This window comes from Hyperolius riggenbachi, chromosome 4 (genome assembly GCF_040937935.1).
Source record: "Hyperolius riggenbachi isolate aHypRig1 chromosome 4, aHypRig1.pri, whole genome shotgun sequence".
NCBI classification, from domain to species: Eukaryota; Metazoa; Chordata; class Amphibia; order Anura; family Hyperoliidae; genus Hyperolius; species Hyperolius riggenbachi.
Window position 1 is genome coordinate 284,085,207 of NC_090649.1, and position 16,503 is coordinate 284,101,709.

Consider the following 16,503-nt stretch of genomic DNA (forward strand, 5'->3'; position numbering starts at 1 on the left):
AACGGTCTCTCAGAGGAGCTCACAATCTAGTCCCTACCATAGTCCTACTGTATGTCTAGGTATGTATCCTGTAGTGCATGTATCATAGTCTAGGGCCAATTTAGGGGGAAGCCAATTAACTTATCTGAATATTTTTGGGATGTGGGCAGAAACCCGAGTGCCCAGAGGAAACGCATGCAGATACAGGGAGAACATACAAACTCCTTGCATATGTTGACCTGGCTGGGACCCTGCGGTGCAAGGTGAGAGTGCTAACCACTATGCCACCGTGCAGCCCAAATGTAATCATTCTGAAATTTAAAAAAAAAAAAAATCCTGTTGAAACGTGAACCCACTCTGGATCAGTTAGATTAATGTAAAAAACAACAAGAAAACATTTGTAAATCACTTTTCTCCTGTAGGACCCAAAGCACACAAGCTTGTCTCACATCAGTACACATTTACATACATTTTATGGCTGGAGTATACAAAACATGACCTTTGCCATTCAGTTTCAAGCAAAATTTCCCTGCTGATCCCGAGGAAGGCGAAAAACCCTTACAAGGCCAATTCGCCCCAAAAGGGAAAAAAAATTCCTTCCCGTCTCCAGATGGCAATCAGATAAAATCCCTGGATCAACATCACTGGGCATTACCTAGTAATTGTAGCCATGGATGTCTTTCAAACGCAAGGAAAGTATCTAAGCCCCCTTTAAATGCAGGTATAGAATTTGCCATAACTTCAATGAATGAGTCATTGAGCAAAAAACAAAACAAAACAACAAAAAAAACCAAAACAAAACAAAAAACAACTTACAAAACTAGATTTACAACAACAACAAATAACATTTGTAAAGCGCTTTTCTCCCGTGGGACTCAAAGCGCATAAGCATGGCTCCGACCATCGTGGTACAGAGGAAGAATTTTATAAATCTGGAAATGCCAGGCTAAACAGGTGGCTTTTCAGTCTGGATTTGAATAGCTCCAGGGATGGTGCTGTCTTTACTGGGTGTGGTAGGGAGTTCCAAAGAGTAGGGGCAGCATGACAGAAGGCTCTGTCTCCAGATTTTTTGAGGTGCACTCTGGGAGTGACCAAGTTTATAGAACTTGCTGATCTGAGGTTGTGAGAGGTGTGGTGCAGCTTCAGCAAGTCCTTCATGTATCCAGGGCCCAGATTGTGCAGGGATTTGAATGTCAGCAGTCCAATCTTGAAGAGTATTCTCCATTCTACTGGTAGCCAGTGCAGTGAGCGAAGGATCGGTGTAATGTGACAGTGGCGAGGCTGGTTTGTTAGCAATCTGGCAGCAGCATTCTGCACTAATTGCAGGCGACGCAGGTCTTTTTTGGGGAGGCCAGCATAAAGGGCATTGCAGTAGTCCAGCCGTGATGTGATGAAGGCGTGGACTAGGGTTTGAAGATCCTCTGGGGGAATCAGATGTTTAATCTTTGCAATGTTCTTCAGATGAAAGAAGGAAGATTTAACTACAGATGAAATTTGGTTTCTGAAACTCAATTCCCCATCGATTAGTACGCCAAGGCTGCGCACAAGGTTGGAGCTGTTTATGTCTGAATTCCCAATCCTGATTGGTGTTGCTTTAGGATAGAGCTGTTTTGATGGCGAGCACTGGCTTTGGACAAACAGGACCTCAGTTTTGTCAGCATTCAGTTTCAACCAGTTATCATTCATCCATGCCTGAAGCTCAGCTAAGCAAGAGTTTATTTTTGGGGTAGGGTCTGTTCCACCAGGTTTGAAGGACAGGTATAGCTGTGTGTCATCGGCGTAGCAGTGGTACGTCAGGCCATGTCGTTGGATAAGTGTACCGAGTGGCAACATGTAGATTGCAAACAGCAGAGGGGATAGGATTGATCCTTGTGGCACTCCGAATTGTAGAGGTGCAGGTTTGGACATTATAGGTCCTAGGGATACTCTCTGTGTTCTGTCAGTCAGGAATGATCTGAACCACTGGAGGACTGATCCACTGATGCCACAGTACTCCTGCAGTCTGTTAAGCAGGATTTCATGGTCAACTGTATCAAAAGCAGCTGAGAGATCCAACAGGATTAGGATGGAGCATTCCCCTCTGTCCCTTGCCATGAGCAGATCGTTGCAGACTTGGATGAGGGCTGTTTCACAGCTGTGGTGTTTCTTAAAGCCAGATTGTAGAGGGTCCAGGATGTTGTTTTCTGACAGCCTGGTTTCAAGTTGCAGATAGACAGCCTTTTCAATAACTTTACCTAAGAAGGGGAGGTTGGAGACAGGTCTGTAGCTGCTCATAGCATCTGGATCCATGGAAGGTTTTTTAAGAAGGGGCTTGATGATTCCTTCTTTTAGAGAGGAAGGAAACCTCCCTGCTTGCAGAGAGCAATTTACTATTTTGTGAAATGCTGGACCAAGCAGGTCAGGGCATTTCAGCATATGTTTAGTTGGTCCAGGGTCCAGGTCGCAGGTTGTCTGGCGGAGACGACAGAGGATGTCTGAGATCTCTTCCTCACTAATACTTTTGAAATCAGTCCAGGGTGTTAGGTTGTTTTTGCAGCTATTTCCATTAGTTGCATGAGTCTTGGGTGCTGTGGACTGAATGAGAGACCGAATAGAAGATACTTTGTCAGCAAAGTAGCAGGCAAATTTCTCACATAGCTCCTTTGAGGGAGTTATAGTGGGTTTTAGACAGGATGGATTACATAGTCTATCAACTGTGCGGAATAGTTGGGCTGGTCTGTTGGCGGCCTTTGCGATCTCCTGTGATAGGTAGGAGGATTTTTTCTTGGTGATCGCATTTTGGTAGCTTTCCCGGTGAGAGACAAGGGTGTGTTTATCTTTTGAATTCTGAGATTTTCGCCACTTCCTTTCTAGTTTGCGCACTTCTTTCTTTAGGTCCTTTAGTGAGCTGTCAAACCACCGTGCATGGTGAAGTGGTGTAGATCGTTTGATGCGAAATGGAGCGAGGGCGTCATAGGCAGATGACACTGCATGGTTGTATATCAGGACCATGGAGTCTGGGTCTGCGCAATGATTGGTTAATGCGTCGAAGTTGAGGATATTCTGAACGTGCTGGGGTGAGACATCTTTCAGTGAACGGTATTTTATGAGTTCTTTCCCTCTGTGTTTTATCGCTGGTGCTGTCAGAGAGAAGTGGATGGTGTGGTGGTCTGACCATACCACTGGGTTTATATCCATGTGTGATATTAAAAGTCCGGAATGAAATATAAGATCCAGGGTGTGCCCTTTCGTATGGGTGGGGAGGTTGATAGCCTGAGAGAAACCCAGTTAATTCATTATGAGAAGTAGTTCACTTCCTAGCTGGGAGTCGTGATCATCCACCCATGCATTGAAGTCTCCCAGGATGATCCATCTAGGGTGTTCCACTGTTACGCAGGATAAGAGTTCAGATATTTCCTTAAGAAAGGCTGGACCATTTTTTGGGGGGCGGTATATGAGCAATATGTTGATGTTTACTTCTGCTGACAGTTGAGCTGCAATACATTCAAAGGTTTCAGTGGGGAATATGGGCAGGGGCCTTATGTTCAAGGAGGATCTGAAGCATATGGCAACCCCCCCACCCTTGCCGACTTGTCTCTCACAGTGCAAGATTTAAACAAAATAAAACTGTGGAAGATCTTAAAACGTCATTTTTATGAGAAGGAAGACAATTGTTTATTTCGTTTATTTTCGCCTGGGGTGTCCTATAAAAAAGGGAACTGAGGGATATGGAGGTTGAAATATTTGAAATAACTTAATTTTAAACAAAACAAATTGCCTGGCTGTGCTGTTGATGCTCTGCCTCTAATATTTTTGGCCATAGACCCTGAACAAGCATGCAGATCAGAGGTTTCTGACAAGATTAGCTGCATGCTTGGTGTGTAATTCAGACACTACTGATCAGAAAGGACTGCATGACTACTAGGAACTGGTATTGCTTAAAAGGAAATAAATATGGCATCCTCCATATATCTCTCACTTCAGGTTCCCTTAAAAGAACAAATTCAGTCTAAATTTAACACATTCTATGGAACGTTCTAACATCCTCTTCAAATAAAAAGTTATTGCCTACCAGATATTGTTTTCCCCGAATCCCTCCCGGAGCCCCAAGTCCACCGGCTTCCAGCACATAGTCCTGCCCCTTTGCAGAAGCTCCTGGCCGCAGTATCCCCCCCCCCCTCCTGCAGCTCCTGGCCGCAGTATCCCCCCCTCCTGCAGCTCCTGGCCGTAGTATCCCCCCCTCCTGCAGCTCCTGGCCGTAGTATCCCCCCCTCCTGCAGCTCCTGGCCGCAGTATCCCCCCCCCCTCCTGCAGCTCCTGGCCACAGTATCCCCCCCCCCTCCTGCAGCTCCTGGCCGCAGTATCCCCCCCCCCCTCCTGCAGCTCCTGGCCGCAGTATCCCCCCCCCCCTCCTGCAGCTCCTGGCCGCAGTATCCCCCCCCCCTCCTGCAGCTCCTGGCCGCAGTATCCCCCCCCCTCCTGCAGCTCCTGGCCGCAGTATCCCCCCCCTCCTGCAGCTCCTGGCCGCAGTATCCCCCCCCTCCTGCAGCTCCTGGCCGCAGTATCCCCCCCCTCCTGCAGCTCCTGGCCGCAGTATCCCCCCCCTCCTGCAGCTCCTGGCCGCAGTATCCCCCCCCTCCTGCAGCTCCTGGCCGCAGTATCCCCCCCTCCTGCAGCTCCTGGCCGCAGTATCCCCCCCCCTCCTGCAGCTCCTGGCCGCAGTATCCCCCCCCCTCCTGCAGCTCCTGGCCGCAGTATCCCCCCCCCTCCTGCAGCTCCTGGCCGCAGTATCCCCCCCCTCCTGCAGCTCCTGGCCGCAGTATCCCCCCCCCTCCTGCAGCTCCTGGCCGCAGTATCCACCCCCCTCCTGCAGCTCCTGGCCGCAGTATCCCCCCCCCCCTCCTGCAGCTCCTGGCCGCAGTATCCCCCCCCCTCCTGCAGCTCCTGGCCGCAGTATCCCCCCCCCCTCCTGCAGCTCCTGGCCGCAGTATCCCCCCCCCCCTCCTGCAGCTCCTGGCCGCAGTATCCCCCCCCCCCCTCCTGCAGCTCCTGGCCGCAGTATCCCCCCCCCCTCCTGCAGCTCCTGGCCGCAGTATCCCCCCCCTCCTGCAGCTCCTGGCCGCAGTATCCCCCCCTCCTGCAGCTCCTGGCCGCAGTATCCCCCCCTCCTGCAGCTCCTGGCCGCAGTATTCCCCCCTCCTGCAGCTCCTGGCCGCAGTATCCCCCCCCTCCTGCAGCTCCTGGCCGCAGTATCCCCCCCCCCTCCTGCAGCTCCTGGCCGCAGTATCCCCCCCCTCCTGCAGCTCCTGGCCGCAGTATCCCCCCCCTCCTGCAGCTCCTGGCCGCAGTATCCCCCCCCTCCTGCAGCTCCTGGCCGCAGTATCCCCCCCTCCTGCAGCTCCTGGTCGCAGTATTCCCCCCCCCCCTCCTGCAGCTCCTGGCCGCAGTATTCCCCCCTCCTGCAGCTCCTGGCCGCAGTATCCCCCCCCCCTCCTGCAGCTCCTGGCCGCAGTATCCCCCCCCTCCTGCAGCTCCTGGCCGCAGTATCCCCCCCCTCCTGCAGCTCCTGGCCGCAGTATCCCCCCCTCCTGCAGCTCCTGGCCGCAGTATCCCCCCCCCCTCCTGCAGCTCCTGGCCGCAGTATCCCCCCCCCCTCCTGCAGCTCCTGGCCGCAGTATCCCCCCCCCTCCTGCAGCTCCTGGCCGCAGTATCCCCCCCCCCCTCCTGCAGCTCCTGGCCGCAGTATCCCCCCCCCCCTCCTGCAGCTCCTGGCCGCAGTATCCCCCCCCCCCTCCTGCAGCTCCTGGCCGCAGTATCCCCCCCCCCTCCTGCAGCTCCTGGCCGCAGTATCCCCCCCCCCTCCTGCAGCTCCTGGCCGCAGTATCCCCCCCCCCCTCCTGCAGCTCCTGGCCGCAGTATCCCCCCCCCTCCTGCAGCTCCTGGCCGCAGTATCCCCCCCCTCCTGCAGCTCCTGGCCGCAGTATCCCCCCCTCCTGCAGCTCCTGGCCGCAGTATCCCCCCCCCCTCCTGCAGCTCCTGGCCGCAGTATCCCCCCCTCCTGCAGCTCCTGGCCGCAGTATCCCCCCTCCTGCAGCTCCTGGCCGCAGTATCCCCCCCCCCTCCTGCAGCTCCTGGCCGCAGTATCCCCCCCCCCTCCTGCAGCTCCTGGCCGCAGTATCCCCCCCCTCCTGCAGCTCCTGGCCGCAGTATCCCCCCCCTCCTGCAGCTCCTGGCCGCAGTATCCCCCCCTCCTGCAGCTCCTGGTCGCAGTATTCCCCCCCCCCTCCTGCAGCTCCTGGCCGCAGTATTCCCCCCTCCTGCAGCTCCTGGCCGCAGTATCCCCCCCCCCCTCCTGCAGCTCCTGGCCGCAGTATCCCCCCCCTCCTGCAGCTCCTGGCCGCAGTATCCCCCCCCTCCTGCAGCTCCTGGCCGCAGTATCCCCCCCTCCTGCAGCTCCTGGCCGCAGTATCCCCCCCCCCTCCTGCAGCTCCTGGCCGCAGTATCCCCCCCCCCTCCTGCAGCTCCTGGCCGCAGTATCCCCCCCCCTCCTGCAGCTCCTGGCCGCAGTATCCCCCCCCCTCCTGCAGCTCCTGGCCGCAGTATCCCCCCCCCCCTCCTGCAGCTCCTGGCCGCAGTATCCCCCCCCCCTCCTGCAGCTCCTGGCCGCAGTATCCCCCCCTCCTGCAGCTCCTGGCCGCAGTATCCCCCCCCCCTCCTGCAGCTCCTGGCCGCAGTATCCCCCCCCCCCTCCTGCAGCTCCTGGCCGCAGTATCCCCCCCTCCTGCAGCTCCTGGCCGCAGTATCCCCCCCTCCTGCAGCTCCTGGTCGCAGTATCCCCCCCTCCTGCAGCTCCTGGCCGCAGTATCCCCCCCTCCTGCAGCTCCTGGCCGCAGTATCCCCCCCTCCTGCAGCTCCTGGCCGTAGTATCCCCCCCTCCTGCAGCTCCTGGCCGCAGTATCCCCCCCTCCTGCAGCTCCTGGCCACAGGAGAGCTGAACACAGCACTCGGACGCTAACCAGGATACAGGATCAGAGCAATGAACTTCTGATAAACTTACACATTACACAAAAGAAATGTAGTTCTTTTATGAAGAGAGTTACCTGCTGAGACAGGATAGTAACTGCTTCTTTGTGCTTGGCATCTCTTAAATTTATTCCATTCACTGCCAAAATAGCATCACCGACATGGAGCCCACCACAGCGATCAGCTGGTTGTGCCGGGTGAATTTCTGATATAAGGATTGGAACTCCATGTTCTTTGCCTCCCTATGTCAATAGGAAATAAGTCAGATACATTTTTCATTAATGCAAAGTCTATCAACAGAACTACTCCTGCAACACAGCTTAACCACTTGAGGACCACAGTCTTTTCGCCCCTTAACCATCTTAGCGGTATGGACGAGCTCAGCTCGTCCATCACCGCCGATGGCTGCCGCTCAGGCCCTGCTGGGCCGATTTTGTTCAAATAAAGAGCAGCACACGCAGCCGGCACTTTGCCAGCCGCGTGTGCTGCCCGATCGCCGCCGCTCTGCGGCGATTCGCCGCGAGCAGCGGCGAAAGAGGGTCCCCCCAGCCGCCTGAGCCCAGCGTAGCCGGAACAAAAAGTTCCGGCCAGCGCTAAGGGCTGGATCGGAGGCGGCTGACGTCAGGACGTCGGCTGACGTCCATGACGTCACTCCGCTCGTCGCTATGGCGACGATCTAAACAAAACAAGGAAGGCCGCTCATTGCGGCCTTCCTTGTTTATTCTGGGCGCCGGAGGCGATCGGAAGAACGCCTCCGGAGCGCCCTCTAGTGGGCTTTCATGCAGCCAACTTTCAGTTGGCTGCATGAAATAGTTTTTTTTAAATTTAAAAAAAACCCTCCCGCAGCCGCCCTGGCGATCTTAATAGAACGCCAGGGTGGTTAAGGACCAGAGCCTTTTTCTCCATTCAGACCACTGCAGCTTTCACGGTTTATTGCTCGGTCATACAACCTACCACCTAAAGGAATTTTACCTCCTTTTCTTGTCACTAATACAGCTTTCTTTTGCTGCTATTTGATTGCTGCTGCGAGTTTTAGTTTTTATTATATTCATCAAAAAAGACATGAATTTTGGCAAAAAAATGACTTTAACTTGCTGTGCTGACATTTTTCAAATAAAGTAAAATTTCCAATACATTTGAGCGCGAAAGTTATTCTGCTACATGTCTTTGATAAAAAAAAAAAAAAACATTCAGTGTATATTTATTGGATTGGGTAAAAGTTATAGCGTTTACAAACTATGGTGCCAAAAGTGAATTTTCCCATTTTCAAGCATCTCTGACTTTTCTGCGCACCTGTCAGGTTTCATGAGGGGCTAAAATTCCAGGATAGTACAAATACCCCCCAAATGACCCCATTTTGGAAAGAAGACATCCCAAAGTATTCAGTGAGAGGCATGGTTAGTTCATATAAGATTTTATTTTTTGTCACAAGTTAGCGGAAAATTACACTTTCTGACAAAAAAAAGAAGAAAAAAAAAGTTTCCATTTCTTCTAACTTGCGACAAAAAAAAAAAATGAAATCTGCCACGGACTCACTATGCTCCTCTCTGAATACCTTGAAGTGTCTACTTTCCAAAATGGGGTCATTTGTGGGGTGTGTTCACTGTCCTGGCATTTTGGGGGGTGCCTAATTGTAAGCACCCCTGTAAAGCCTAAAGATGCTCATTGGACTTTTCGCCCCTTAGCGCAGTTAGGCTGCAAAAAAGTGCCACACATGTGGTATTGCCGTACTCAGGAGAAGTAGTATAATGTGTTTTGGGGTGTATTTTTACACATACCCATGCTGGGTGGGAGAAATATCTCCGTAAATGACAATTGTTTTATTTTTTTTTTTTTTTTTACACACAATTGTCTATTTATAGAGATATTTCTCCCACTCAGCATGGGTATGTGGAAAAATACACCCCAAAACACATTATACTACTTCTCCTGAGTACGGCGATACCACATGTGTGGCACTTTTTTGCACCCTAACTGCGCTAAGGGGCCCAAAGTTCAATGAGTACCTTTAGGATTTCACAGGTCATTTTGAGAAATTTCGTTTCAAGACTACTCCTCACGGTTTAGGGCCCCTAAAATGCCAGGACAGTATAGGAACCCCACAAATTACCCCATTTTAGAAAGAAGACACCCCAAGGTATTCCGTTAGGAGGATGGTGAGTTCATAGAAGATTTTTTTTTTTTTGTCACAAGTTAGCGGAAATTGATTTTAATTGTTTTTTTTTCACAAAGTGTCATTTTCCGCTAACTTGTGACAAAAAATAAAATCTTCTATGAACTCATCATACACCTAACAGAATACCTTGGGGTGTCTTCTTTCTAAAATGGGGTCACTTGTGGGGTTCCTATACTGCCCTGTCATTTTAGGGGCCCTAAACCGTGAGGAGTAGTCTTGAACCCAAATGTCTCAAAATGACCTGTGAAATCCTAAAGGTACTCATTGGACTTTGGGCCCCTTAGCACAGTTAGGCTGCAAAAAAGTGTCACACATGTGGTATCGCCGTACTCAGAAGAAGTAGTATAATGTGTTTTGTGGTGTATTTTTACATATAACCATGCTGGGTGGGAGAAATATCTCTGTAAATGACACATTTTTGATTTATTTTTTTACACACAATTGTCCATTTACAGAGATATTTCTCCCACCCAGCATGGGTATGTGTAAAAATACACCACAAAACACATTATACTACTTCTCCTGAGTATGGCGATACCACATGTGTGACACTTTTTTGCAGCCTAGGTGCGCTAAGGGGCCCAACGTCCTATTCACAGGTCATTTTGAGGCATTTGTTTTCTAGACTACTCCTCACGGTTTAGGGTCCCTAAAATGCCAGGGCAGTATAGGAACCCCACAAGTGACCCCATTTTAGAAAGAAGACACCCCAAGGTATTCCGTTAGGGGTATGGTGAGTTCATAGAAGATTTTATTTTTTGTCACAAGTTAGTGAAAAATGACACTGTGAAAAAAACAATAAAAATCCAATTTCCGCTAACTTTTGACAAAAAATAAATTCTATGAACTCATCATACACCTAACAGAATACCTTGGGGTGTCTTCTTTCTAAAATGGTGTCACTTGTGGGGTTCCTATACTGCCCTGGCATTTTACGGGCCCAAAACTGTGAGTAGTCTGGAAACCAAATTTCTCAAAATGACTGATCAGGGGTATAAGCATCTGCAAATTTTGATGACAGGTGGTCTATAAGGGGGCAAATTTTGTGGAACCGGTCATAAGCAGGGTGGCCTCTTAGATGACAGGATGTTTTGGGCCTGATCTGATGGATAGGAGTGCTAGGGGGGTGACAGGAGGTGATTGACGGGTGTCTCAGGGGGCGGTTAGAGGGGAAAATAGATGCAATCAATGCACTGGGGAGGTGATCGGAAGGGGGATCTGAAGGTTTGGCCCAGTGATCAGGAGCCCACACGGGGCAAATTAGGGCCTGATCTGATGGGTAGGTGTGCTAGGGGGTGACAGGAGGTGATTGATGGGTGTCTCAAGGTGTGATTAGAGGGGGGAATAGATGCAAGCAATGCACTAGCGAGGTGATCAGGGCTGGGGTCTGAGGACGTTCTGAGGTGTGGGCGGGTGATTGGGTGCCCGCAAGGAGCAGATTAGGGTCTAATTTGATGGGTAACAGTGACAGGTGGTGATAGGGGGTGATTGATGGGTAATTAGTGGGTGTTTAGAGGAGAGAAGAGATGTAAACACTGCACTTGGGAGGTGATCTGATGTCGGATCTGCGGGCGATCTATTGGTGTGGGTGGGTGATCAGATTGCCCGCAAGGGGCAGGTTAGGGGCTGATTGATGGGTAGCAGTGACAGGGGGTGATTGACTGGTGATTGACGGGTGATTGACGGGTGACCAGGGGGGGATAGATGCATACAGTACACGGGGGGGGGGGCTGGGGGGGGTCTGGGGAGAATATGAGGGGTGGGGGGTGATCAGGAGGGGGCAGTGGGCAGGGGGGGGGGGATAAAAAAAAATAGCGTTGACAGATAGTGACAGGGAGTGATTGATGGGTGATTAGGGGGGTGACTGGGTGCAAACAGTGGTCTGGGGGGTGGGCAGGGGGGGGGTCTGAGGGGTGCTGTGGGCGATCAGGGGGCAGGGGGGGGGGGAATCAGTGTGCTTGGGTGCAGACTAGGGTGGCTGCAGCCTGCCCTGGTGGTCCCTCGGACACTGGGACCACCAGGGCAGGAGGCAGCCAGTATAATAGGCTTTGTATACATTACAAAGCCTATTATACATATGTGCAGCGGCGATCCGGGTGCTAGTAACCCGCCGGCGCTTCCGAACGGCCGGCGGGTTACTACGAGCGGTGGGCGGAGCCAGTCCCCGGCGGCTGATCGCGTCACGAATGACGCGATCGCCGCATAGCCACTCCCGCAGCCGCCCCCGCCGATGGGCGTATTGCGGTCGTTTGGGCCCAGTCTTTGCCGCCGCCCATCGGCTGGGGGCGGTCGGCAAGTGGTTAAGATTCTGTAGTAATCCTTAGCAACCAAAAGACTCTACAAAACTAAAGTCACACCTAAACATAAAAGTTGCATCTCAAATATGACTTCTACTCACTGTAATAGATATGCCAAGCCCTTCGTGGTCTTCCTTAACCAGAATTACTTTTCTGATTGGCCCGACGCCTTGACTTTTCTTTAGGCACTCTGGGTCCTGCTGGTACAAAAGATAGATTTATAGCCTTTATGAATGAGAGATACAATAGGAATTGGACCATCCAATCATTTGTCCCCCAAAAATTCCTAGAGATGGCCAAGAGCTGATGGAAATTAGGTTGAGAATTTTGTGCAGATTGAAAATGAGCTAATGAAAATTGGCTGATTGGTCCAATTTTAATTGCTGCAAAAGCCTGCAAAAAATACTGAGGAGTGCAGGAAATCAAGTGATCAAAATTTTAAAAGGCTATATCCACTGCAGTAAATGTATGCACCCTTGATTGCAGGGTTTGCACTTCTACCTGCTGGACCCATCCCCTCCTCTAAAGGTGCATACACACATCAGACCATAGTCTTTGGAAAATGAAAGATCACAGACCAATCTTACCACCCTTCCTGTAGTATAAGAGCCATACTATACACAGTCTGTTCTATGGAGCTAAACTCCCCATCAGAAAAAAAATCTTTGCAAAAATCCATTCCTGCAAATTGCAATGATAGTCTATGAGATCTGCAGATCATCATACACACATGATTTAACTGACAGTCATCTGCAGATCAAGCAGTCATCTGCAGATCTGAAAATCCATCCTGGTGGATCTGATCTGCAGATGACTGTCAGTTAAATCATGTGTGTATGATGATCTGCAGATCTCATAGACTATCATTGCAATTTGCAGGAATGGATTTTTGGCAGGAACGGATCTTTTGCAGATACTGATCTTTTGTGTCTGTACAGCATCTGTGTGTGCAGCATCTTGCAAAGATTTTTTTCTGATGGGGAGTTCAGCTCCATAGAAAAGACTGTGTAGGTATGGCTCTTATACTACAGGAAGGGTGGTAAGATTGGTCTATGATCTTTCATTTTCCAAAGACTATAGTCTGATGTGTGTATGCACCTTTAGTCTACTAGTGAGCACATTTATTGCACGGCAATAAAGGGGATGTATGGAGGACAGAAAATCACCACACACAAAAAAAAGCAAGTTGTAGATATTTCACAAGAGATTTATTGCAATTCTAGTGACAGCATGCATGTTTTAATTTACCAACGGCACTTATGCCTTAAATTCTAAGACAATCCAAATATTTGGAACAGCAGTGAATATGTGATTTTGTGTGCAAGCCCAAGGTTCCTGATGGTCCTCTTTATCCTACCCGTCTTCCCATCACCACTAGTTCAACTGTAAACAGAAGGACACCATATATATAAAAAAAAAAGAAAGAAATACACAAATACACAAAGTAAATAAGTGGTGTATAGCAGAGAAAACTTACATGCCCTGGTGGAGCTGGTAAAGGTCGCTTTAAATCGTTTCGCCCTCGACAGGCTCTGATAACTGTTTTATGCCTATGTAGGTGGATTTCTGCTTCAAGCTGATTCCAAAGCTTGTCATGTGCAGGACCTTTCATATCACGACCAAGCAACTGAATTTGCTGTACTCTATGAACAGAAACATAGTTTAATGTGCTTACCGGTAATTATGGTACACACACCTGTCTGCAGCAACAATAAAATCACTGACAGATAATGTAAATAACTAATTGTCTTGTTAGAATAGCACCTGTCAAATTGTAGACTATATTGGGCAGCAAGGGAATAGACAAGTCTTCAAATGATGAGTCAGACAAGAAATAAATGGGCATGAGGGCTTCAAGAATCTAGGACAAGGGCTTTCTCTGCTACAATTCCTATGTTTTTTTCTTGCTAAGTCAGAGTCAGAGTGTCTCCAAATATCCCATCTACAGTGTTTCCTGTATACAGTGGATAGTATCCAGGGCTGTGGAGTCGGGACATAAAACTTCCGATTCCAACTCTGATTCCTCAGTTTATGAAACCACGACTCCGATTCCAACTCCGACTCCGGGTACCCAAAATGGCTCAGACTTCGACTCCTTAGTCTTAGGCCACATACACACATCAGACCATAGTCTTTTGAAAATGAAAGATCACAGACCAATCTTACCACCCTTCTTGTAGTATAAGAGCCATACTCTACACAGTCTTTTCTATGGAGCTGAACTCCACATCAGAAAAAAATCTTTGCAAGATGCTGCACACACAGATGCTGTACAGACACAAAAGATCAGTATCTGCAAAAGATCTGTTCCTGCCAAAAATCCATTCCTGCAAATTGCAATGATAGTCTATGAGATCTGCAGATCACCATACACACATGATTTAACTGACATTCATCTGCAGATCAGATCCACCAGGATGGATTTTCAGATCTGCGGATCTGCAGATGAATGTCAGTTAAATCATGTGTGTATGATGATCTGCAGATCTCATAGACTATCATTGCAATTTGCAGAAATGGATTTTTGGCAGGAACAGATCTTTTGCAGATACTGATCTTTTGTGTCTGTACAGCATCTGTGTGTGCAGCATCTTGCAAAGATTTTTTTCTGATGTGGAGTTCAGCTCCATAGAAAAGACTGTGTAGAGTATGGCTCTTATACTACAAGAAGGGTGGTAAGATTGGTCTGTGATCTTTCATTTTCAAAAGACTATAGTCTGATGTGTGTATGTGGCCTAATACTTAACAGGGCTGTGGATTTTGTACAAAAAAAAATCATCCGACTCCCAACTCAATTTATGAAATCAACGACTCAGACTCTGGGTGCCCAAAATTGCCCTGACTCAGACTCCGCAGCCTTGATAGTATCTACAAAAAGTGGTACAAGAAAGAAAAACCAGTGTACTGGTGAAAGGGTCATGGGTGTCAAAAGCTGATAATTGTCCATGAAGAGCAAAGGCTAGCCGCTAGCCTGACTGGCCAGATCTCACAAAAGAGCTACAGCAACACTCACGGACGAAAAACCGGATGCTCTCCATAAGAGAAAAGCGTCAGAACACACCGTGCATCATAGTTTAGCCCTATACAAAGCTCCCATGAGGACCTCTTTTCACTGCTAAAAGTGTCTACAGTGAGCACACAAGCATCAGAACTTAATTATGGAGCAATGAAAGAAGGTGGCTTGGGCTGATCAGTCTCTGTGGCTTCCAAATTACCCATGTCTCAATCTAATAAAGCTTTTGTGAGATGAGCTGGAAAAACAAGTCCAGTTCATGAGGCTATCTTTGCAGCTGGCAAGGCTGAAAGCATGAGGAGAATGTATTGGTGTCACGCAGCACAGAACACCTTGTGAGGTTTTCTGGAATGCATGCATTAACAAGTCAGAGCTGTTTTGGTGACACAACAGGGACCTACACAAAATAGGTGTTTTCAGTATTTTGGTTGATTGGTGTATGTTCTATTACATTCTATCCTGTATATAGCTGTATGGCAATGAGGCTGGAGTTGTGTGTGAAATTATATATTTTGTAGGCTGGTCATATTCTTAAACCCAGGCTAGAGATAATCTTTTAGCATAAACAGCCATTTCTTTAGATCCACATACTAAATACATGAAGGCTTCTTGCACACAGGGACGTTACAGGTGCACGTTAGTGCAGCCTGTAACTCTCCCCCAACGCACACCAATGTAACACAAGTGGGCTGTTCACACTGCCCACGTTGCGTTACATTGTAACGCAGCAAAGTGCTGCATGCTGTGCGTTCTAGGCGGCTAAGCCGCGTTAGACTGTTTGCACATGCTCAGTCATGTTGGGGAGGAGGGGAGAGCGGCCGGGCACATGGCTAATTAATATTCACTGCACTCAGTGATGTGCAGTAATTACTTCCTGGAGCGGCCGCTCTGTGCGGCGATTGGCCGGGCGGGACCACGTGATGCCGCATGCGTCCAAGAGTACGCATCACGGATGCCAGAGTGAGCTGCACAACGCGGCTCACTCCGACGTCCACACCAGAGAGCACCAGGCGTTGCGTTAGGGCACATTATGTGCCTTATAACGTCCCCTAAATGCAACGTCCTGGTGTGCAACTAGCCTGATCCTTCCACCCTGATGTTAAATTTCCCCAGGATTTCCGTGCAAAAAGTGTTTCAATTAATTTCCAATAATTTTCAACCAATTTTTTAATAAAGGTTTTCTGCATGATGTTGTCGACGCTGTGTGACCCTGGTGTCATCAACGCCGATCAACGGGGGACATGTGATCGCCGAGGGAAAAGCAAAATCTGCCAAGGGACATGGAAGAAGACACTGGGGAAGCTATCAGAGGTACGCGACGAGGGATCAGCACGCCAATGGTGAGTATAAGACCCAGATGTATAGGTAGCAAGATGTGCAGCCAGGTATATAGTGAGCCAGGTGTTTAGCCAGATTTATAGGTAGCCAGATGTCCCCCCCAGCACGCTGTGGGTAGCGATCTGTGCTACCCACAACGTGCAGATCAAGCATCCAGCCACCCTAGGAAATCCCTGTGATGTCACCAAGTCTCGTAATGTAACTGTACAATAAAAAAAAAAATTGGCCCTAGACTACAGTACTTACACTACATAATATAGACATATGACAATGGTAGGGATTAGATTGTGAGCTCCTTTGAGGGACAGTCAGTGACGAGATAGAGATAGAGAGAGATACAGTGGTGTGAAAAACTATTTGCCCCCTTCCTGATTTCTTATTCTTTTGCATGTTTGTCACACTTAAATGTTTCTGCTCATCAAAAGCCGTTAACTATTAGTCAAAGATAACATAATTGAACACAAAATGCAGTTTTAAATGATGGTTTTTATTATTTAGTGAGAAAAAAACCTCAAAATCTACATGGCCCTGTGTGAAAAAGTGATTGCCCCCCTTGTTAAAAAATAACTTAACTGTGGTTTATCACACCTGAGTTAAATTTCTGTAGTCACCCCCAGGCCTGATTACTGCCACACCTGTTTCAATCAAGAAATCACTTAAATAGGAGCTATCTGACACAGGGAAGTAGACCAAAAGCA

General features: G+C 49.1%; 1 protein-coding gene across 4 annotated transcripts in view; it reads right to left on the bottom strand.

Annotated features, from left to right (window-relative positions):
- GOPC (golgi associated PDZ and coiled-coil motif containing) overlaps positions 1-16,503 on the bottom strand; it is a 73,086-nt gene that overhangs the window by 11,993 nt on the left and 44,590 nt on the right. For 2 of the 4 annotated variants that reach the window (XM_068231355.1, XM_068231357.1), the window contains 3 exons: positions 12,932-13,097; positions 11,556-11,651; positions 7,059-7,223 (listed from right to left, as the gene is read on the bottom strand). In XM_068231355.1, the coding sequence (XP_068087456.1) occupies positions 7,059-7,223; positions 11,556-11,651; positions 12,932-13,097 (427 nt within the window). Of the gene's footprint in view, positions 1-7,058; positions 7,224-11,555; positions 11,655-12,931; positions 13,098-16,503 lie in introns of all 4 variants that reach the window. The other 2 variants (XM_068231354.1, XM_068231356.1) reach the window with 1 other exon arrangement.